The sequence below is a fragment of the Chamaea fasciata genome, unplaced genomic scaffold (assembly GCF_029207755.1).
Source record: "Chamaea fasciata isolate MVZ Bird 193981 ecotype frontalis unplaced genomic scaffold, bChaFas1.0.hap1 SCAF_8, whole genome shotgun sequence".
NCBI classification, from domain to species: domain Eukaryota; kingdom Metazoa; phylum Chordata; class Aves; order Passeriformes; family Sylviidae; genus Chamaea; species Chamaea fasciata.
This window is the reverse complement of record NW_027094093.1, coordinates 22774985-22798432: the sequence shown is the minus strand read 5'-3', so window position 1 is coordinate 22798432 and position 23448 is coordinate 22774985. Positions and strand designations below refer to the sequence as shown.

Genomic DNA, 23448 nt, shown 5'->3' with positions numbered 1-23448 from the left:
TGCAACAGTGAGAAAAACTATTAAATCCAGATTTATTTTTTGTTAAATTGGGGGTTGCTTGTTCATTTATTAATCTATCTAACACTTTAGGTTAGAGAGAGCTTTACATGCACAGTGAAAGCAAGGGCTCAGGAGAATAGAAGATGCCATACCTGGTGAAGCAAGACACTGCAACACTTAGTGCACAGCTTAGAAAATAGTAACTTGTTTGGAATGAAATCATGTCCCTAGCAGAAAGAAGAACTCCAAGTGTTTAACAGAAATGAGTGTTCATAGATGAAGACAGTTGCTTTATTATCTTTCTTTAAATAAGGAAACATTTAACCTTGATTACTTACTCTAAGCCAGCAAAGTCACAGCTGCAGCGGAGATGCCATTTTGAGTGTCCTGCACTATTCTGTTTCATGTTTTTCCTCATAATGTCTGAAACATTACAGCAAGCAAAACTGAATTTCTGGAGGCCTCTCCAAGTTCAATTCTCAGTGGACATGAGTCAACCAGTAGAAACTGAAAGCTTTGCTGCTGCTTTACTCACATCTCCTGCCTTAGGGTAGCTTCAGCAACTGCTCTCCTTGAATCTGTAAGCACTTGTCACAGGAAGATTCAGCAACCAAATCTAAGCATTTTTGGCATGACACCAATATAAAGAGTATCTCAGAAGCTCCAGACTTCTGTTGAAAATCTCCTCAGGCAGGAAAAACCCTGATACCTGCCCCTTTTTTCTCCTTTAAACCGCTGACCTTAACTTCTCTTTGCATGGATAAAAAATATGATCTCATAGTAACACTAAGACCAGCCAACAACTCCAGAAAGGACTGGTGTACTGCACAAGGCAGAAACTATGGATACAGCGTTTTGCGATCCGACAGAGGTATTTGCATGCCCAGGATGCAAGCCTATTATATCTTTCTTTCGGTGGTGATGACAGGTGTTAATGGTTCTGCCACACGGAGCAGAAATTATGACTGGGAAGATGTGGGACCCTGAGGGTGGAGGCTGGCATCAGGCAAAGACTCTGCCTGTTAAAAAACATCACAGGTAGACCAGGAGCACCTGGAGATCCAGCCCTGTGTTTCTCCCAAAAAACGCTCTAGATGTTCCATATCTTGGTATGAAAGAACTATGCCCAGAATACTACAGTTGGGATTACAGCAATGATAGACTGCAATAAATAGGATGAAAATTAAGTAATCAAGGAAAAAAACCATATCACACTGAACAGGGAAGCCCCCTTGCCTTAACAGCTAAGTTTTAAGAGGAGCTTTGCAAGATAAAAATATAGGGTTATACCTTTTTTCTTGCCTGTATGTTACAGCCAAGTCCTATGAAAACTTTTTTTTCTAAATACAGGTAACAGTCTTTTCCAGACTAAAAGGAAACAAAACCATAGGTGGATATCATCATGCATCTATGAAGATAATAATAAAATAGTTATTTTCACTCTGATATTTGTTTTTAGCTAATATCCTCTTTCTCCTCGTCTAACTACTATGAACCAATTTGCCACTAAGAAAAATGTTTCTGACAAAATCAGAAGCAGTTAATGCATTTTTTCTGAGCCATTTAAAGAAGCCCTTCCTTGATATACAGAAATGCAAGAATGAATAGGTACTTCTCGCAGCTTCCTTTTTAAAATATCTTCGTGAAGAGTGGTTCTATCAGCAATGAAACAAGATGAAGTCTAGCCTAATCCCCTAGTCATGGCTCAGATGCTCCTAACAATTTCACCTCTAGACTCTTCTGATTATAACTCAGGCTCTTTCCCCACTGAGGTGTTTTGCTTCATTTCTTCAGGTCTTATGGCAACATAGCAGGACCGAACCTGTTCTCACCAGAAAGCAACAATTACTAAAACCAGAAAGTATTGAGACAAACCATTCCAGCTCATTGTAAAATGTCACATTTTCATATTTTGACAGGAAATGGAACCAGTATTATTTAAATTACATGTTTAAAGCTTAATGCAAGAGCAATCCTCTGCTAGCAATGAAAGAAAGCTCAAAATCTATTTATATCCTTTCTACAAAGACACTTTAAGAAGTGTGAGCATAATGCTGGCCACATTGAAGTATCTGACAAAACCCACACTCATGCTTCCGAACATATTTTTTCTCCAAGAAGAGGGTGTGGAGAATTTTTTATTGTTATTACTCAAGAGAAAAAGCTTTCTAACTTGGAGCTGGCAGGCAAGATGGTAACAACAAAGCAAGCAATGAGCACAAGAAATTCCTTCTGGTTCAGGTAGCTCTTCTAGAGTCTCAGTGATAAAAGAAAAAGCTTCAAAGTTCCCAGAAACTCACTTATTCCATTGACTTTATCCCTTGTCAGGGATTTTTCAGTGCTCCACTGACAGATTCCCCTAGTTCAGAAACAAAGAAAAAGTGCAAAACACATAAACCTAGCCACTCCACAGTGCAAAAGCTATCCCAAAGGAGAGCAGGGGGAGTGCTGAACCGAGCTACATCCTGTTCCTTCCAGATGTCAGGAGCCCTCCTTTTCCCTTTCCACCTGCTCATTGTGAATCACAGCACTGGTCTTCCCTCTCAGTTTTATACCTGGATTTTCTGGACAAACCCATGAAACAATACCTTAGTACCATGCCCTAGCTGTGACAGAATTATAGACACATATAAAGCAAAAGATTTAAATTTCTGAAATATGAACAAGCTGCAGCAACCCAACAGCTAGGCCACATTAAAAGAATCTAAAAAGAAACTCAGGATGCTGAAGTACCCAAAGAAAGAGAGCGTGGTACTAAGATCTACCAGACAGACAAAAAAAAGCATGTATGTGTTTTTATGGTTAGCCCTGCACTGAGTAGTAGACACAAAAGAATTCACTGCCAACTTCCTTCTTGATTCTAGTACATACACAGACCTATTCTCTTCAGTGAAACCAGCCAAGGCTTTTGCTCAGGATCCAGAAAGCACAGAGTACTGAATATCTAGCCTATGTTGAAGTTTCTGTTCCAGCCTGAGGATTCAAATTACAATTAAAAGAACACACATACATTTTCATAGAGGCGTAACTTGCATACTAATAGTTTATGCAAGCACTTGAAAGGTAGCAAGTCCAATACATGAAACTGAATCCAAATAATAAAAAATCCCTCCCATGCATTACACGTCTCTTGGTACACGTTAATAGCAGGGTATAAAATCTTACAATGTTCTCCACAACAGGAAACATTTAAGATACCCTGGGTAAGAGAAATACTTCACCTGAATCAGCAATTAATTCAGAAACTCCTAGTCCTCTAGTTTAGACTAGATCACAGATGGTCACATCAAAGCCTGCAAATCACATACAGCTCACAAGCACTTCAATGGCCGCTCAGAGGACAGTACTCATGGAATTAAAGTAAAAAAATTATTCAATAAGCTTTTCATAAGCATTAAAGAGATTCACAGAGGTCCCTTCTCATTGTATATGGGACTCTGCCTTAGCATTTATTAAACAGGAAACTCCTACTCACTACCTCCATTTAAAAACTCTTGAGATGTCAGCCTACTAAGATCTGAAAATAAATAATATGTATTATTCTCTGACTGCATTTACAGCATAATTTGAAGAAGTGAGACTTAAATGTACGGAAAATGAGAGACATAGCTTTATCCTGGATATTTTTTGGCTCCCTTGTAGGAAAATACAAGTGTGCAGGTAACCATTTCTCTAAGTAAATCCCACAAAAACTAAGCTCTGGCAGCAAGACTCCTGTACCACATAAGGCAGTTACTTCTGTTCGGACTCCCATTAGAAGAATGCTAATCTCCAGCTCTACTACTATTTGTTCAATTTCTCTGTCATTATCTGTTGCAAACTTTTACTTCCACTGCCAACAAAGAGGGCCATGGACAATATTCAATGTGATCAAAAATGCACTGCTTTCAAGAGCTTCTGTTTGTGATGTTTAAAATGCATAATTTTTACAGCTGTAGGTAGTTACTTAATTTTTTATTTCATAAATTCTCTTAACTATTAGGGATGCCATTCATCACATGCCATTCATTCATTATGGAGGTTAATCCTGTTAAGTCTGTATATATCATAAAACTGGTTAAAAAGCAGCAGAGTATAGATACAGACACCTTGTCTTATTCAAGAACTGCCTGAAATCTGTATTGCAAAAGCTGACAGTATAGGGAAAAAAAAAAAAAAAAGAGTTTGTTAAGAATGTTTGGCCAGTTTTCAGTTCTTTAAAATAACAGAGAAGGAAATGCTTTTTTTTTTGAAAACCCTTAAAACTCTGCACAAAAGTTTCTGAAGCATTATTTATTCTTCTTCCATATTGTATTAGACTTTAGATTTCTGATAAATCCATGCAAGTATTGTCTCTTACTTAAAAAGTACCACAGATTTTATCACACACACAGAAGAATTTTGCAGCTTTTAAAAAATTATTTTTATACTTCTTTTTCCTTTTTTATTATTTTCCAAACTGTTGGCTTTTCCTCCAAAAACCACAATGTCACCATTCTGCTCATCTGGCTTTCCTATCCACCCTCCATCCATAGACAGCGATTACAGGATAGGAATGGCACCGCATTGAAGATGCATGTCAAAAGAAGCATCTGCTTTTCTGGCAAACTCCACATTGTTGGTGGCACTGGAATTATTGCTATACTGTTTGTCACAGGGTTAGACCACAGATGGCTCTTTTGGCTGACATGGGATCCGCTATGTCATTTTCTGTTTATTCAAGTTAAATAAATTGAAGAACTTGCGCCCGACCGTGCACGAGGGAGTCAATTCCCATCAAAATCCCTTTGTGTATGACCGCTGATTCCTTACGAGGAACACACTGCACCCAGCATAGCAGCAGCACTGTTGCTGTGAATCCCTCTGTCCTATTCTAAAGAAGAGAATGTACGTTCTTCCTGCTAAGGCCATTACACAAGTATTTAATAGGTAATCCAGTCTATTCCTGCTGCTTTCTTAGACAACATCGATGGAGCACATGAGGCAGCTGTCTCTGGCCCTTTCTTCTGCATTCCTAAATCTTAATCTCCCTGAGAGACCACACCCTCTTCACCACAGCCAGCATCTCCAGGTGTTGGAAAGGTGGCACATCAGACAAAAAAAAAAAAGGGTAGAAAAAACCACCTTTATAAAACTTCATCGTCAAGACTGATTCTGGATGCCCCCGTGAAAAGGCTCTTCGAGCTTCACAATCTATGCTTCAAAGTACAGATCACTTTAGATATTTTATCCTTCCTACTCACTTTGCAAATGATTTTCCTTTTCTAAGTGTCTCCAGGCCTAACCAATGTAACCAGCAAAGAACAAGCTGGTATAGATACACTGCCTGAGTGCAACACAAAGGTTATTGCAATTTGGATACCAAAAAGATCCAATTCTGCTGCTCAGCAGCTTATGTGCCTATGTCAAGTTACAGCTGAACCTACTTCAGTGAGAACAGCATCACTTTCCATGGGAATAAATGACTCCTCCAAGAGCCGAAGGACAGGAAAGCATACTCAGAACATCACTGTCCTTCCTAGTTACTCCACAGCAATTATTTCCATAGTCTTTCACAGTATTTGCCACAGAATTGAGGTCAGCGTGATCTGTGCTGGACTGAAAATTCCATCCGTCTTTTTGCTCCTCACTTCTGAAATTTTAAAAAGTGTCCTTATGATTTTAATATTCTGCAACATGATAAAATGCAGCAGATACAATTCATTATAATCAATACACTGAAACAGGACATGCACAGCATTGCTGGTAAAGGATTAAAGCAAGTCTCAAGTATAATTAGGAAAGTACATACCAAATTCAAGAAATACTAACAGTGTTAAATTCATCAGGCTTTCATATGCCACTGCCTTTTACAGTCAAGGAAATAGGAAGCACAAGATACTTTTACAATTATTTCAGCAAAGGTTGATGTGACTATCAACTAAATTTCAGCTAGAAGCTTGTGGTAATTTGTCACGGTATTTTGACATTCATGGAGTCCACGTATGAGACTATGTGCTGCAAGTAGTGCATGTATACACACACATTATACGAATATATATGTTTGTTATTTTTTAATATATATATAGTCTGACACTGCACTTGTAATTTGCTGTGGGAGAGTGACCACACCCCCATAAACTGGTTCTCCGCCATGGCAAAGCTACCAAATTGAACAGAAGCAGGGAAAGCCACCAAACTGAACAGAATCAGTCAGGTATTACTAAATTAGCAATACAGTTTTAAAACACAAGCAAGATAAGAAGAAAAATTTTAAACCATCAGACTCATTATGTAAGCAGTTGTCAGTTTTCTGCACTTGCACATATCGGCCTAGTTCCACTCTCACCCAGTGGTTCTGCATTCATTTGCACAAGCTGAAAATCTCTCCAGAAGTTTTAAAAATTTCAACATTGCATAGAACTGACAGACCAGAAGACAGCAGTGTATAATGTTGGCAAAACTTCTCTACGTGGGGCTTTTCTACAGAGCACCAGGGAGCAAACTCTGCTTGGTCTGCATGCTGCAACACGTACACCAATTTTCTTTGGATTGTAATGAGACTGCGTGTAGCATGTGAGACTGCAAATGACATTTCCAAAGTCTTCTAAATGACTCCCAACACCAGAGTGCTTCCTAGAACAAAATGTAGAAGCTCAAACCTCATTAGAAAAGAACCGAAGTTTAACTCCATTGCTTCTAAAACACTGGCCTCCCGCACCATTCCCCACTTGGGAGGGAGTGTGGCCTCGGTACGGGCACCTGGCTGCAGTGCCTGCAGCAAGGGTGTGACACGGCAGCAGATTTACCCAAGATTTTCATTAGTTCAACTGTATCAGTGCAGTTACACACACAATGACACCTCCAGGACACACAAGGTCTAATCTGTGCTCTCGTGGAAGGCAATGAACACTGCAGTGCTTTAAGTTTGCCTCATACCCAGCAAAAGTGACTTGAAGTAAGAGCCGAGAAAAAACCTGTGTCTAGGCAGCACCAAGGACAACTGTTTGCAAATTTCTGGGGCCAGTGGACACCATGCTACTTTTGACATTTCTCACTGATGATCCCGCACCATCAGAGAGCCATACCAAAGCCGACCACATCCAACCCTTTTGGCCAAACGTTCACTACAGCATATCCAGCACAGCTGACATTAAAGGTCCATTTTCTCCAGATGTATGATGTAATACAGTCACAAACAGGATATCCTGTGCACTTCAGGAAAAAAAGGAGTGGTCTGTCATGCCCAGAACAATTTGTACAACTTTCTCCTATGCAGCACATAGAAATTTACACTCATGAACAGGCACCACAAGACAAATTACAACTAGTTTAGCATGACAAAAGTAGCTATGCTATGTTTAACTCTTGGGAAAGATGGAAACAAGAACAGCTCATCCAGCCAGTGAATAGTTCAGATGCCTAACATCACCCTTCCTGCAGCTCCAACACATTTTTCTCTCTGGATAGACAAATTTCATGCACAAGAGTGAAAAAAGAGCGCTGCTTCATTTCTTTAAGGAGAACTCTAGATGTCACAGTACTACAAGTCACCTGCTTCATTACCAGAATGCTTAATCACTTTTCCAGCATCATTTCAGGGAACTAGGATTAGGATACCCCAGAACACAATGCTTAGTATAGTACAAACACTATTTAATCCCATTCAACTTGGATCAAGCAGGGCTTGTTAGCATTTGCTCAGCATCAGTCTCAACAGATCCAGGCTATTTCTAGCAAAACCATTCTGTTGTTTAATGAAAGCCAGTTTGGGCAGCATGTCTACGTCCATGGCCTAGAGAAGCTGATTTTAGGCCTGGTTAAAGCACAGAGTTGCAGAACATTAATTTAAGACAATCTATGGGTGAACTCTTTTGAATATTAAGGCCTAGCAAATAGGAGTGTGACACATTTAAATTAGAAGTAGTAGCAGTAGTAAGAGAATCTCACCAATTAGTAAATCTAATCCTCTTTATACAAAGTTATGAAAAATGTAAATATTTTCCTAAATGCAAGTGATCAAGGGTGCACAGATGAGAAGGAGTTCTTTCATACATTAAGGCAATCCACTACAACACTGTGAACACAACAAATCTGGGGACTTGATGAAACATGGCAAGGAGTTTGCTAAAATCAGCATAGCAAAATCCAGCACATGAGCCTACTTTTATAGATCGCAGTCTGCTTCTCCTTACAAATAAGGAAAATGGTATTCCTTCAGTAGGATGAAATTCTGAAAGTTGTAAAGGTAGGCCTTTAAATAAAACTGAGAATTCATCCACAAAAACAAGAGCAAGATTTCCATGGGCAGGTAACTTCTGGTGGAGCTCCCCAGTAGATATCTAGTTGCACATTAAGAATGATTTGCCTGCACTGACCTTTGATGGCCTGAACGTCGCACCAGGTCAACTAAGAACAGCTGAGATCTAAGATGTGCAGATAGTGAAAAGGAAAAGAGCAGTGTAGGGATGTCAAAAAGCTTTAAGACAGGTGGTTAGACCTCCTGGTCTAATAAAATGGCTTTGGTGCAGTACCAATAAAGAACAAAGATGGCTTTTCTGGTCCTGCTGGCAGCTCAGCTTTCAAGTCAACCTTTCCCTCACCTGGGCTGAAAAGATCCAAGCGCAACAGAGGCAATTGTGGAGCCACAGACCAAGATGGCAGTTCAAGGAATAGCTTAGGTTGGCATTACTTCAAAAAGCAGCATCCTTGCCCCTATGGTTGCTTACTCTTCCTCCTGGTGTCTCCCTCTTGCTCATCAAAAGAACAATGAGAATGGAAAAAAAAAGAAAAGAAAAGAAAAGAAAAAGGAAGTTCAGACTGTTTCATTTACCAATGGTGCTGACTCATGAAAGTGGTAACAAAACAGCATTAGGCTGTCAAACAAACAGGAACTAAACCAACGTTGGTTTTTCACACACAACTGCAGCAAACACACGTGGTAACTCTGGCTGAGTCTTACAAGTAAGGCAACAAGCAGCATGCACAAACCTGTCTGCTAAAAGTAAGTGAAATCCTGTGTACATACCACATGCAGCAACGCTGCTCTGGCCTTAGGGTCATATTTTCCTTACAGCCTGATCTGAAACAAACTCAAGACAGTTTTTTCTCATTCTTTAAAGGACGATGGTTTGGTAGATGCTTATCACTTACTAGATCCAATACTTTCTGACTGCTGACTTTTTACAAATTACAATCTTGTCCAAAATCCTTATGCATGCAATTTAAAACCCCCCCACGTTATTACTTTATTTATAATTTCCTGTTCTTCTTGACAGCTGTAATTTATATTCAATCATACAAACAGAAGAGTTTTCCTAAGTCACTTCCATATCCTGCAACTTTTCTCACATATTGCCTTCTAATTTAAAATTTCACTCTTGATTTGAACCAAGAGACAGAACTTTTCTTCTCTTTTGCAAACTACTGTTCTAACTCATGCGGCTACTTTTTAACTCAGATTTTGAATTCTGAGAGAAAAGTGGTTTTAAGTAGTTAAGAATATCATTCAGATGTCAGAAAGTCAAGCCACGCAATATGACGTATTCTAAAATTAAAACATTCATGACTTCACAGCGTATGATAATGAACAATCCCTTTTACACCCAGAAACTCAGTTCTGAAGATCAGTTACAAAGATTTAGCAGCTGTACGCTAAGCAAATGCAGGATGCCATTCCTTGGTGCATCCAAATAGCTGCTGGGGGAATGTCTGACTGCACAATGGATCATTGTCAATTCTGAAATGAAAAAAACACAAGAATTAGATAACACCTAGGAAAGCTTCCAGACATACTACTAATACAACATTAATAATATATGAGCAATTCAACTGCCAGGCAGAACTGGTCGTGGCAGTGCAGGTAACAGTCTGACTCAGACATGTGAGCAGCTACAGCTACAAACAGAGATGATCCAAGGAGCACTCACAGCAACCCCCAAAGTGTCCAGAAGCCCCCTGCAGCCACCAGGCCACACACTTCAGCACAGCTGCCACAAAGCTGCAGCACCTGTGGGAGACAGCCTCCACCTCTGGGTGATGAAGGGACAGGTGGCTTGAAGCATGTCTGGTTCTATGTATGGAGAGATGACTAGCCAGGAATAAACCGGTTCATTCGGGCACAGAGCCTAACTCATCCACAATTTTAACAGTAACGTTCTTACCCTTGGTACAAGAATTCAGCTGAGGAATCACACCTCTGAACACACCAGAAAGTTAGAGATGAAGGAAAATACTTCTAATAGGTACATCTGGAATGGATAATTAACTTTAAAACACTGCAGAGAAAGGGAATCTGCCCTGCCAATGGCTAACTTTTAAAGATAAATTAATCACTTGCCTCTGCTTACTGCACAACCCCACTCCTTAGCAACTGCTTTCAGGTTTGTCTTGCACTGTGGACAATTTCAAGGAATCACATTTTCAGTAAGTACGTTCAGCTGCACTTTTCTTAGCAGTTAAGAAAACTGCTTAACTGCTTATCCATCTGCACAACAGTTGGATGTTCAACATTGATAATCTTGTACACCACCATTGGTTCACTACAAAACTCACCATAAATTGAAGGACTATGTATAGCATTTCCTTAAAAAAAAACAAAACAAAAAACCCTACAAAAAACAAACAAACAAGCCCCCCCCCAACAAAATTAAAAAACCAAACAAATGCAACAACAACAAAAAAAAACACCCAAATTTTTGAATTTATTCAATTTAATTGGATTTCAAAATTTAAATGGGACAACAGAATACTGGAATAAGGACTTTCTAGTACAAAAAAAGGTGGAGATTTAAACCCTAAGGAATTTCTTTTCATAGGAAAGTTAAGGCCATAAGAGCACTGAAGATAACTAGATTAAATTTCTGTAAAATCTATGCCACTGAACTTCAGGGAGTTATTCCTGTTCTCAGTAATATTTTCATGGTTGACTGCCTTTCTGCCCAACATCTGCTTAGAAATAAACTTAACTACTGGTAACAGTAAACCAACCTTTTCTCTTTTCGAAAACTAGAGTTCTACATAGTTTCAGCAGTCCAGTTTCTTGCCAAAATGAACTTTGCCACTGCTGTTAATCTGGAAATAGCAATAACAGACTTCAGATTAATGTTCTCATAGACTATAAAGAAACTACCTACACAGTATGTGACAGGCAGAATTTGAACACAGTTCTGTCATTCCAAACAATCTGTTCTATTCTGAGCTCCAGGGGACAGTCAAACATAGACATCTATGTAGGTATGTGTGCATGTGTACATAATTTTTTTTTCCAAGGTATTTAGTCCTAATTGCTGTAGTATTTGAACCATTTGCAGGTGTTACTATATTTCTGTGCAAAATCTGAGATGTAGGAAACTAATATAAGCAAGTACCTTTTGAAGAGTCAAACCTTAACGATTTAGTCAAGATTATCCAAAATATCAGACACAGGACCATTTTGAACTTCAGGTCACCATCTTATCCTTATGAATAACCTTTATAGGAGTGGCTGACAGGGGACTTCTACTATTACCCAGGACAATGACACAACACAGCGCTTATTTCAGGGAATGAAGAGGGTGGAGATGGATTCAGCAATTTTGAAAAAGAGTCAACAAAGAAGTGTCACACCAAAATAATGTCTTGATAGAAGGATAAGACACACAGATCGGCTAGCATATAATACACTGAAATACAAAACCATACACTAATAATTCTAAAACAATAATAAAGGTGCAAAACTTAGTATTTGGTCCAGAAAACACCAAACTGTCAGGAGCTTCAGAGCAGGGAATTCCCAACAACTTACCAGAATACATAAAGAATGGTTACATGAAAAGCCAGAGTGCCTTTTATAATGACGATGCCAGCCTACAGCCCTCAGTGACTTCTGAGACCATGACACTCCACACCTGACAGATCTAAGAACAGTATGTTTGCTGGCAATCTGACGAAGTCTGCTTCCAAAGTTAACATGATTTGGTCACTACGGCAATTAAAATATCGACCTAATGCTGCAACAACGACTTCCTTAACCATTTCCATCTTGCATTAGCCTCCACAGCACTGTGGAATATTGTAACTGGGAATGGAGGCAGCTCTTAGAGCACTTCAAAAAAACCTGAAAAGCCCCTGCATTCTTCTACTGATGCCACAGTGTGCCCTAGGTATCACTAGCACCTTTAACCAGCTGAAATTTTATATACTGAATTACATCTTAATATTCTTCACCATTAAAATTGCTGAAGATTTCAGATGTATTCTATAGCTCCTCAGTACTGCAGGATATAACTTCTTCTCACATCTCAAAAAATGTCCCTAATTCTAGAATATTTACATGGATATGTGTGCATTGGAGACATTGTTACCCCCAAGACAATAAAGAAATCTTATCATTTACATTTTTGCTGAAGTGAAACACTTTTCTTAAACCCCAGTTTTGGTAAGTGTTTCTCACAAGTAGCATTCAGAGATATATTTCCTGGAATGCTAAATAAAAGCCTAAAAAATACTTCTGTTTCAAAGGTTAATAGCTAAGCAATAGTATTTAACACCTATCTCAAATGGTTTTTTCCAAATTACACAGAAGACTCATATGGAAGACAGACCACTAAACACTTCAAAGAATCTTGTCTACTGGTGGTTGCTTTCATACCAGACAGAAATCCATGGAACTGTGTGCCAGCTCTGCCAAAGCTCAGCTTTATCCAGCATGGCTTTTCCGGGCTCGTGGGGGGCACGTCTCTGGCCACGGCAAGGCACCCCCCGTGTCCCTCCTCTCCCCCAGCACAGCCACAGGGGGCCGAGCTAACACAGACTTCTACTGTATGTGACTTCTACACTGCATACTTCAAAGAGTTTCATGTTGTAATAGGTTATTTAAAACCTTGGCTAAGTGATTAGCTAAGCTAAGCCAGAACAGCACACATGCATGTGGCAATACAAACAGCTCCAAATGGGTCACCGTGGCCGTGCTCGAAGGTGGGCACACAGGTGACACACACCTGCCAGTCACCTGCAGCAGCTGGAGTGACAAGGTCTCCCCCACTCCCAGAGCAGCCCACCAAAATACCTGCTGCACAACTGTTTAAAGCATTATTAGCAAATTGTACACATAGGCAGAAGAAAAACACCACAAGACTTGAAATTCCTTCATCATTTCATACATGGGATCTCCTTTGCAACAAACCAACCATCTCTTTACTGCTTAGCTGAAGAGCACTCCAAAGCCTGGGCAGGCAGCATTGCACCTCGGGATGCCCAAGAGACATCACTTCCAAAGCAGGAAAAAACCTATGGTCTGGTGAAAGAGGCATCACTGACTTACAAAATAAAAACCAATATCCACACCTTACCCTTCAAGTGGGTCAAGTACAAATAAAATACAGAGAAATACAGAGCCTTAAATCAGTCTCTTCTCCAAACACAACTGGAGGTGACAGGGTTGGACAATAACCAGTCTCCGTGAAAAGACTGGAGGTTGTGTGCCACATGTCTGCATATAAGGTAAAAGAAACTGCCAGCTCCTGTACCACTATTTTGTTCAGGGTTTTTTGTCGTTGTTGTTGGGTTTTTTTGTTTGTTTGTTTGGGTTTTTGGGGGGTTTTTTTGCTTTTTAAAAAAATTTCTCTGCTATAATAATTCTGTATTTTTATTTGTGAACTTGTTAACAAGGACCTGCATTTGATTTTACCCTTGCCTGCCTGGTGTTTGGAGTGCTTTTGAATTGTTGCAGTGGCACAAGCACAACCTGATAAAGTTTCTATGGGTCAAGTAAACCTTCAAGCAGGATTGTGAACCACCTCAGGGTAGCCAAGAAGCTATGAAGACAACTTCAGATTTTCAAAAGTAACTGGATAATCCTTCACCAAGTTGCAGCAACCTTCCTGGGAGCTGCTAAGACCACAGACATGAAAAGTGCCCTATAGTGACCCACAATCCTGACAAAAGCTCCCTTTTAACGCTCATCCTAACTCACACCTGAATCCTGATATTTCACCTCTCAAGCACAACAAAAAAGAAAGTGCCATACACATACCTCGAATATCGTAAAGGATTGAATTCTAGCATTGTTATGCTGTAATATCCAAATGACAGAATATATGAGCTGTATTTAACCAAAAGACTCATGTTCCCACTATTGAAAAAAGCACCATATGGTAGAGGAGATTCTGATTTAAAAGGACAGAAAACAATAGAAGGTAGGGAAAGAAATAAATCCCCTTCTCATCTAAGCAGAAAAAACCCCCACAATAAGGTGTGAAAGTGCCATTGCCAATAAGAGACACTGTAAAGAAACAGAATCAATGGTGAAACAAAGTTACATATATTTAGTTGCAGTAAAGAAGCATTTCATTTCACAAGCAGGTAAGCATCAGGCTAGACTAAGTTTGATGCTCACCTTGCCCTGGTGTTTCTGCTGTTCTCCAACAAAGGAAAATGAAGCCTAAATGAGGCTCCCCAGAACAATGTGTTGTTTGTTTCCACTGCAACCTCACAAAGTTCTACAATTCTATCAAACCAGTAAATTCTAAATACTCTATTTGACACATCCCTTTTCTAGAGCAGAATACTTCAAAAAATAATTTGCACACCAGTGATTTTCTAAACAATTATAGTTAAGTGTACAACACGGTTTTAAGAGGACATATGAACAAGAAGGTATTACTATAAATCATATTATTATACATTTATAAATTTCTGTAGTTGTCAGCTATTATTTTGCAACAGTCCTAGAGCTACATCATAAATTCCGAAAAAGGCATTTTTTAAACGTTGCAACTATATTTTTGTTTTGAAGAGCTTGTAGAATTCAAAATGCTTGCTAGATATTTTTAAGCTAACACATCTTAGTGCACAAGTTAAGTCTTAAAATTGGTAGAGAGTTTTACTGTTAAAAATCAATTTACATAACCAGTAATAAAAGTTACTAGATTTAAATTTAGGTTCCTAGAAATAAACTAACTCAAACTGCCACAAACCTAGGTAACCTTGAATTTGTTTAAAGCAATCTCTCACCAGCATTCAATTACTTCAACTGCAGTTTAAAACTACTTTGTGAGACAATACACAGCTGCAGCTACACTGCCTTAACTGCAGTCTCTTGAGGGAAACAGCTAAAGCTGTGCTAATCACAGTAACCAGCCCTTACAGCACATGATTTTTTTGTTGTGTGCATGTTTTCTAAGTTGCTGGGTCAGGAGGCTTGTGCTTATCTAATCCATGGTTCCCCTCCCTGTTTCTCCTTTATTTCTAACTCATCCCTTCCCTTTCCTGTTGCATCAGGAAGCTGCAAATACAGTGGCTTCTGCAGGGTTGTTATAATAACCACAGTACACTGCAATTCTGAAACGTATGCAAAACAACTCACAATTACTTCGACAAGGCTCGAGAACTTTCAATTCTGCTTCTGTTGGCTTTCTAGAATACTTCTGACCAACTCTTCTTCCAAGATCAAAACATCTCCATGCCCCTCTTCATTAGGATTACAGATTTATAACCCTCCACACTGTCCCCCAAGTAACATATTTTAAAACAACTGGCTGTAGAAAAGGTGAAAAACATTCATAAGAAGTTGGAAACAGATCCCACTAGAGGTTCCTAGTCTCCATTGACTTCTCTTGTTATACACCATCTCGTGCAACAAACAAAACTCAATTTCAACCACAAATTTAAAAGAGGGAAAAGAACACAGACCAAAACAGTTTTAATGTCAAATAATCATTATTTTTATTTACTTGGTTGCAGCACTGTGCAGATGTTTTACAAGCCATCTCAAGCTCTCAGGAAAGGATTTTCCACTCCCTTCCTTCCTTCCCCTCTCCTCCCTGCCAGCAGTTACAGTTTAAAGGATCTAACTCTTCTGAAATGTGTTAACTCAAGCAATTTTTTTAACAGTTGGAAGTTTCAGGGGAAAAAATGAACCCAAAACAAAACAGCAGATGTTCAAGACACAGACTTCTATCTTCCCTTCCATGTGAAACTAAATGGCAAAGACATACTTGAAACAATAACATTTCCAGAGAGACAAAAATATATTGTTCACCCTGTCAGAAATACTAAACAAAAACTTCAAATTGCCAGTTACAGATAAGACAATTATATCACTTTTCATAATCTATAACATTATGCCTGAACAAGATAAAGTATTTCCTTTCATTTCTTTCATTCACGTTTTGGTACAAGTATGGAAACCCACTGACTCAGTAGTTTTGCTCCCTTGAGAATAAAGCAGAACTTCACAAACCATCTTATAGATGCACTTAAAAAATTAAAACAGGAGTTCTGTTTTGCGAAACCCAGGCAGACCCCTCAACATTGTATACAATGTAAAGGGAAATAGAGTCTGGCGCCTCAAGCCAGTGATACAAAATTACAATTCTTACAGTTCTGAGAAAAAGAAACAAATCCAATTATTTCTGTAACCACAGATATCTGCTGAATCTCAGGCTCCTCAGCCTTCTCCCACCGCAGCACCATCCACACACACAGGAGGTGTCGTGTCAAATCCCCCTGGGCACAGACTGCCCCATGGAGCTGCATGTTTTGAGTTATGACCATGCCCAGGTCTTGCAAGTTTAATGAGGTTCCCTCTCGCACCCCACACAGCGCCAACTGGGAAATCATAAAGCAGGATTACAGGTGGAGCTTCTCGATAAGTTAAACTTATAGACAGAGTGAAAGGCTAATCTACACTTTTAGCCTGAAATTGGCAAAAGCCTTCTCCATTTAACTGCTGTTAGAAACTCGCCTTAACCTTCAACTTTTAGAAAACCCAGCCTGTGACACAACACTTGATACCAACAGAGCGACATGAAAAGATTGATCAAAAGCTTTGTCTGTCCCCCACATACACAGGCCAAACATCACATCAGTGTTAAATTCCTCACGTGCAGCTACACCCAGGTAATCCTCTGAAAGCAGCAAACTATGTAAATCTCCTTATGCTGGCGAGATAAACATTACACTCATCAAATTGTAACAAGAACCACTGTTACTGGGCAAAGCTGTTAAAAGGCACAGACACTGGGCTGAGCACCCAGGCTGCGCTGGTAGGACCCTGCAATCACCTCCCTCCCAGGCCTCCAGAGCTGCTTCTGGCTTCCTCTTGGAGAAACCTGAGAGCAGAGGAACCTCCCTGCACAAAGTGATTTAAAATCCCTAATCAAATAGCTGGAGCAGCTCTGTTGATTCAAAGAGCAGATGGCAGGAGAAAGCCTAATTTTCCATTTACGATAATTTTACAGAGAGTAGAAATATTTACTTCAGAGGAGCGCCTCCCGATTTACATGAGAATGACAAAAGTGGGAGGAGGGACAGAGAAACATCTTGTTCTCAACAAACCTAGAGCTAAAAAAGCCTGTGTTAAGCAGTGTATTGTATGTCATTTTGTTTCCTTTTCATTACGGATGCACACACGTGCATTCTTTGCAATAGCTCAAGTAGCCTTGATAGCAAAAATATTAGCTTACACCTATCTTTTTCAGACAGGATGTATGGCTGTGAGTGTTGTGATAGCTTATTATTGCAGATATTGTGTGGGTTTCATTCTTTAACAAGACCCACATCTGCATTTCAAATTAATTCTCAGATGAACTGTCACTCATTTAAGCAACATCTCAATTTTAAGCCTGGTAAGAGTATTTTTAATATGCCTGTCTGCCCATAATGCAGGAAATCCTTTTGAGCAGAGAACACATTTTAGTACTCTTACAAGTACTATGGAAGAGAGAAGATGATCAGGCCAATCAAATCTGACCTGAAACTGAGAATGTTGACTCACTCCTACATGCCTGAGTTGTTCAGTGTAGATACAACAGGTAACAAACATAGTATTATAAGCACAGATTTGTTTATAAAACAAAACATAGTTATTTGGGAAAACAAAAAGAGAGCATGGGTACAGATCTGAACCGACTCTACCTGTATGGCGTTTGTCAATGTTTTAAATTAAGGCAGAAAGCCACATTACATTACAATGCCTTCAAAATAAATTGGGTTAGTGTCACCTTGCTTTTTATCAGTTAATCACTCATTTTTTTCAACTGAATCTGCTACAGATTCTTAAAAATGAAATGGGATAGTACTATACATGAAGTGCTCTTTTATTATTCTGATAAGTATTAAAATACCAATAGAAACATACAAGCTGCTCAAAAGATTTTCATTTCTAAGTCCCTTAAAATTGTTTCAGCTTCACATACTACACACTGTTAGCATAGGAAATCCAGTTACTCCTTTTAGAGACACTGGTTGACAACTTTTCCTGCACTAACACTACCTAGTATCTCAGGCTAAAGCTCAACTACAATGCAACTGTCTGAATATGGGTTACACAGAGCATACAGAGACTTAATCTCAACCTTTCTTAATTATCAGGAGTTAAAAAATTAGGCTTGCAGCGCTCTTCAGCACTGTTTGACATCAGCTCACCCCTGCAGGTGAAGTCTGAGTGAAAGGGAGATCAGAAAGCCAACTGCTAATCGACGTCAGTCTACATGAATGAAGTTAATAGGAGTTTTCCATGGACTTAACTGGAGAAAAACACAGACCCTGGCTCCTTATGTAGGAAGTGTTTGAGCAGAGAATGGCTACACACTAACAAAAGAAACCTTTGGTACCCAGGGTCTTAAGCCCACATAATACCCCTGCATTCATTGCCTTCTCTGCCTATTGGGGGAAAAGGGTTTGTTTGTTTTTCTGATTCAGTCAGCCCTTTTAGCTCTTTGAATCTAAGGAGTACACTGTGAAAAGAAGAGCATCTTATCAGCCTGCTCCAGACCAGCAGGCAAACTCACATCCACACACAAAACACAGTCCTGCCAGCACGAGGCCTGGCCCCGTTGCCCTCGGCTCCTGCCAACACCCTGCCCCACACCAGACACACGGCTCAGCCACACAAGGGGCCTTCCTTGATTAATGGTCCTCTCTGGGAGAGCGCGAAATTGTATCTGATGCACTGGCTTCATTTACAAACTATGCAGGAGCACCAGACAAGACAAGATGATCAGCATGGGCGTATCCAGGACATTTATTAACAACAAACCAAAACCAGCACACACAATAAGCATGTTTTGTTATGTATGGACTTGAACACTTGGAGTACAAGATGCAAAGATAACTCCATGCACTGCTGGGCAGCATCGGCAGAGCACTGCTGAGACAACACACCAGTGATTCTTATCAAAAAGATATTTCTATAAAATAATAGGGAGGGGAAAGGAAATAGCAATTTTTACTTAAGCTCCAAGAAAAAATGAGATTCTAACTTTCACTGTCATGCAGGTTAGCCACACAGATGATGGGTCACCCCAACAACGCACCAAGAGTTCGAAATTTCCAAGCCTATGTCCTTATTATCTATATGAAGCCCTTCATTGTGTGCAGCAGTGATATCTGATTTCCTATTTCTACCCTTAATGCATTCTGACCCCAAGCAAAATAGGACAAACTTCCCCAGTATTGCTGACTGAACCCGTCAAATTACTCGTTTCAGCTACGAAGTGCAGCAGACACGGAACAGGTTTTTTTTCCTCACCTGGAAAGAAGCCTGCCATAGTATTTTTGGCATGCTTTGTCAAGCCGGTAGCTTGTCAGTGACCTCTACTCCATTTACCCTCTGGCACACAGAGAGAGCACGCCTTCCCATTAACTTAAAAAGTAAGTTTTTTTCGTTTCTTTTTTTAAATTTAATCGAAGAGTCAATGAAAACTAATGCACTAAGCAGTAAATAATGTAAGATTAATACCAACATCGCGTCTTGTGTGCGTGAAAAGTGCAGCCAAAGACAAACGCAAAGTTGTAATGCAACTATTTCAAATATTTTATTTCCAGAGACTAAACAAACAAACAAAGAAATACCTCTTTCAGTACAGCTCCATAGATGCGAGTGCTCCGAGCTTATCAGAGAGATCTCTCTGCCCATAAAATGCCCCAGGGTCCCCCTGTGCCCCCCTCGGGGGGAGCTGGGGCGCACCCGAAGGGCGGCGGAGGTTTTCTGGAGGGTTGTTTCAAAGAAAAAATGCACCCGGATCCCCTCGCTCATTTCACGCCGAGAGAAAAACATCCAGCCCCAAGTTTCGCTGTTGCGACATCGGGTCCTTTCTAACCTGTTGCCGAGCTCGGCGGGGCCGGCACCCGCCCGGCGGCCGCCCCGCACCGCCCCGCACGCCCCGCGAAGGTGACCCGCCGGCGGCCGACCCGGCACTCGCCAAGGTCAAGGCGCGGCTCTTAAAAGAAGGTTTTAAAAAAAAAAAAAAAAAAAAAAAAAAAAAAAAAAAAAAAAGCAGAAGAGAGTTTCATTTTTCAAATCCCAGCTCTCGAGAAGTCAGCAGGCTGCAAGGCGCAGCTCACGCCAGTCGCCACCCCTCTCCCCACTCCTCCCCCAGCACCTCGGGGCTGCGGGGGGAACGCGGGGGAGCCACAAACCCACCACCGCCCCCCCCCCCGCCCCTTACCTGCTTCCGATACGGGGTCCGACCGCCGCCCGCCGCGCTGCTGTTGCTGCTGGGGAAGATCATCGCCCCGCCTGATCCCCCGCTCCCCCTCGGGATGGGGAGCAACTTTGGCGGCCGCCGGGCTGCGGCGCGGCGGGGCTGCAGGGCGCTCTCCGCCTCCGTGCCTTCTCCACCGGCTGCGGCTCCGCGAATCTTCCGCTCGGCCTCCGCCCTGCCCGGCGCCGCTCCGCGCCGACCCTACCCCACGGCGGCCGCCCAGGCTGCCATCCACGGGCCCCCGCTGACCGCCGCCGGCTGCCCCAGCCCAGCCCGGCCCGGCCCCACCTCCCGCCGGCCTCAACCACCGCCCAGCAGAGGGAGGGAGCGGGCGGGGAAGCGCCTGGCCGCGGCGGGGAAGCGCGCAGCGGGCGCGGTGCTCGCGCCCCGCCCCGTCCTGCGCGGAGAGGGGGGCGCGGAGCGGGGCGCGGCGCCAGGGCAGGCGCGGAGCGGGGCGGCGGGCGCGGACCCCCCCGCGCCGAGCAATGGTTGCGCCTGAGAGGGGCGCGGGGGGGCGGCGGGCCCGCGTGCCGCGCATTCCGCCGCGGGGCGCGCCCGGCGGGGTCCCGACCCTCGAGCGGCCGGAGCGGGACATCCCGCGGCGCCCCGGCTGCAGCGGGGACAGCCGCCTTTGGTGCACCCCCCAACTGCGGGGCTGACAGCTCCGAGGCGATAAACACTGCGCCCTTTAACTCTCTTAAGTTTTTCTTGACTAGGGATGGGGAGGGGGGAGGAACATCCGGTCACAGCCCTCTCCAGTGCCTCAACGCAGCGTTTGGGAAGCGAGGGGAAATTCTTAGTTGCTTCACGAAATTTCGGCCTAGGAAACGTTACAGTTCTTAGGCTGTAAGAGTAGGACATACCGAGTCAAGGAGTTCCCAATTTCACTCCTGGTAGTCTGTACTGTTTACATTACTATATTTACATTACCCACTGATGTTGACAATCTAGTTTCTAAGAAAGTCCAGAGCTATAGCTCTGTCAGGCCACTGACTGATCACTGCAGAACTTCTGTCACAGACATGCATCATCAGGCACCTTTTAGTTTCTCTTCCTCTTTCTGACAATACAGTGGCCCCAATCCCATACACCCCAACACGGCCATGAGAAACAGCTGTGAAGAAACAAAAAATTGCCAGGCAGTTCATTACTGAAAAGCCAAATAACATCTGACAATGCTAATATTTACAAAAACATATAATTTTCAATTACTGACTTCCCTAGAAATAATCTCTAACTATTTTGGTATCCTAATACATTGCTACTACAGACCAGAGCCCATCTGAATACAGCGAACAATAGGAAAGCATCAACACTTGGCAAAACTACATTCTGCATAACTTTCCTTTTTTTCCCTCTTTCAAGTCTTAAAATGGACCTCATTCCGTTTGGCCTCGATTTGATAACATAAGTTTAAGGTCTGCTAGTACTGGATGAAAAGCATTGCAGACACATCGTGATCACTAGCACTGGAAAATATTTGATGGCATAAGTTTGTACCGGCAGACTTTATGTCAGGTCAGGTACTGTCTGTCTGTACTACCCTAACTCTGTGTTGGATCATGGAACATTTGTATTCCCACTGCTGGCATAAAGCTAGCACATAGGCTTAATGCTAGGATAAATTCAGATTCCCTGGTGTGGCTAATGCCTCATGCCTGCTTCACAACAACATCAATTGGCATCAATGCTGAAAAAGCAACAGTTGAGCAACTGATTCGGGGTGAAACCTTTTTTTCTTTCTTTTTTCTCTGATCAGGTTAATTTTCTTCCAGATCATTTCCTTTGTTGGGTTCAGCATGTCACTGTGCTGCTGCTTGTGCCACTGTAATGGATGGAGGAAGCAGTGAGCAAAAATAGGCAGGGGCAAGAGGGTGGATATGAGTGCTTGTTTTGGCAGCAGTATCAGATTATATTGGCTTAATATGCTCATGTACCTGTGGCATAATTTGACAGAAATGTAGCTGTGTGTGCTCATGCCTTCCTGAGATGTACCACACGCAGCAGTCGATCTCTACTCTGATCTTACTTATTTCAGCCCCTTGGTCACAGACGTCACCATCAGACTCAGTGCTGAAGAACTCTTTTAAAACAGTACAAACTGGAACAGTGACAGGCTACTTCTCCTGCTCATATCTCTATTCCCAACTAAAAAACAAGAAAAATATTTTCTGGACAGTGTTGCCGTCACCCCAAAGGGGTGACAAAGCTTACATCTGCTCCACCTACGGGAGGGCTTTGTTAGCTGGAGATGTGTATAGTGACCACACCTTCCCCTCGCAGCGAAAAGCTTTTCAAAAGCCATCAATCATCCCTTGCTTCCTTCCCTCTCCTCTTCCTGCCCCATCCCCCAGGGAAGAGGCTGGAGGTATGTAAACACTATATGCTCGAATGGGTCTAATTCACTGTCATACCAACCAGGGAAGGCTCTCAAGAATATTCCAAAGCAGTATCTGAAACGCTCCCGTCTTGCCCTCTCTGCAGCCACATGTCCCAAGGCTTCCTGTGATTTGGACGAGATTTCCCCCTCTTAGATTCAGTATGTGGCACGTTTCTCTCAGTTACCAGCACTCTCTTCCCTAACATATTAGGAAAACACATAACAACAAATATAATCCTGCAAACATCTACTAGATCACAATCTAACAGTATCTGATTATTTTTGTTAAGGAAAAACTCATTACAGAATTTTCTGGGAAGAAAACTTGATGTAATTTCCTACGTGCTAATGTGCCTATCAACATTATCTGTTCTTTTTAGAAGGCTTGAGTAATCTGTCTCCATTTTTGTCTCAAACAGGGAAATACCTGCTTTCCAATAGATTTGACAATGTTATCACCAATACCGAGCCAGACTCCTTACAGCAGTGTGTCCGGAGAGAAAGGGACAGCAGAGCTAAATTGAAACAAGAGATTTCTGACTGGACATCAGGACAGTCAGACATTGCTCTGAGAGGCTGTGCACTCTCCATTTTTCAGCATTTTCAAGACCAGAATGCATACAGCCCAAAGCAACCTGACCT

At 41.6% G+C, this 23448-nt stretch overlaps 1 protein-coding gene across 7 annotated transcripts in view; it reads right to left on the bottom strand.

Moving 5' to 3' along the window:
• The window catches only part of RBMS1 (RNA binding motif single stranded interacting protein 1), a 140216-nt gene that overhangs the window by 67405 nt on the left and 49363 nt on the right, over positions 1–23448 (bottom strand). The window contains exons 1-2 of one of the 7 annotated variants that reach the window (XM_066190074.1): positions 14953–14989; positions 14336–14353 (exon numbers count right to left, since the gene is read on the bottom strand). The exons of 3 other annotated variants lie outside the window; for them this stretch is intronic. In XM_066190074.1, the coding sequence (XP_066046171.1) occupies positions 14336–14353; positions 14953–14958 (24 nt within the window). In that variant the 5' untranslated portion in view covers positions 14959–14989. Of the gene's footprint in view, positions 1–338; positions 361–14335; positions 14354–14952; positions 14990–19794; positions 20164–20390; positions 20701–23448 lie in introns of those variants that run through there. 3 more of the 7 variants (XM_066190073.1, XM_066190075.1, XM_066190077.1) reach the window with 3 other exon arrangements.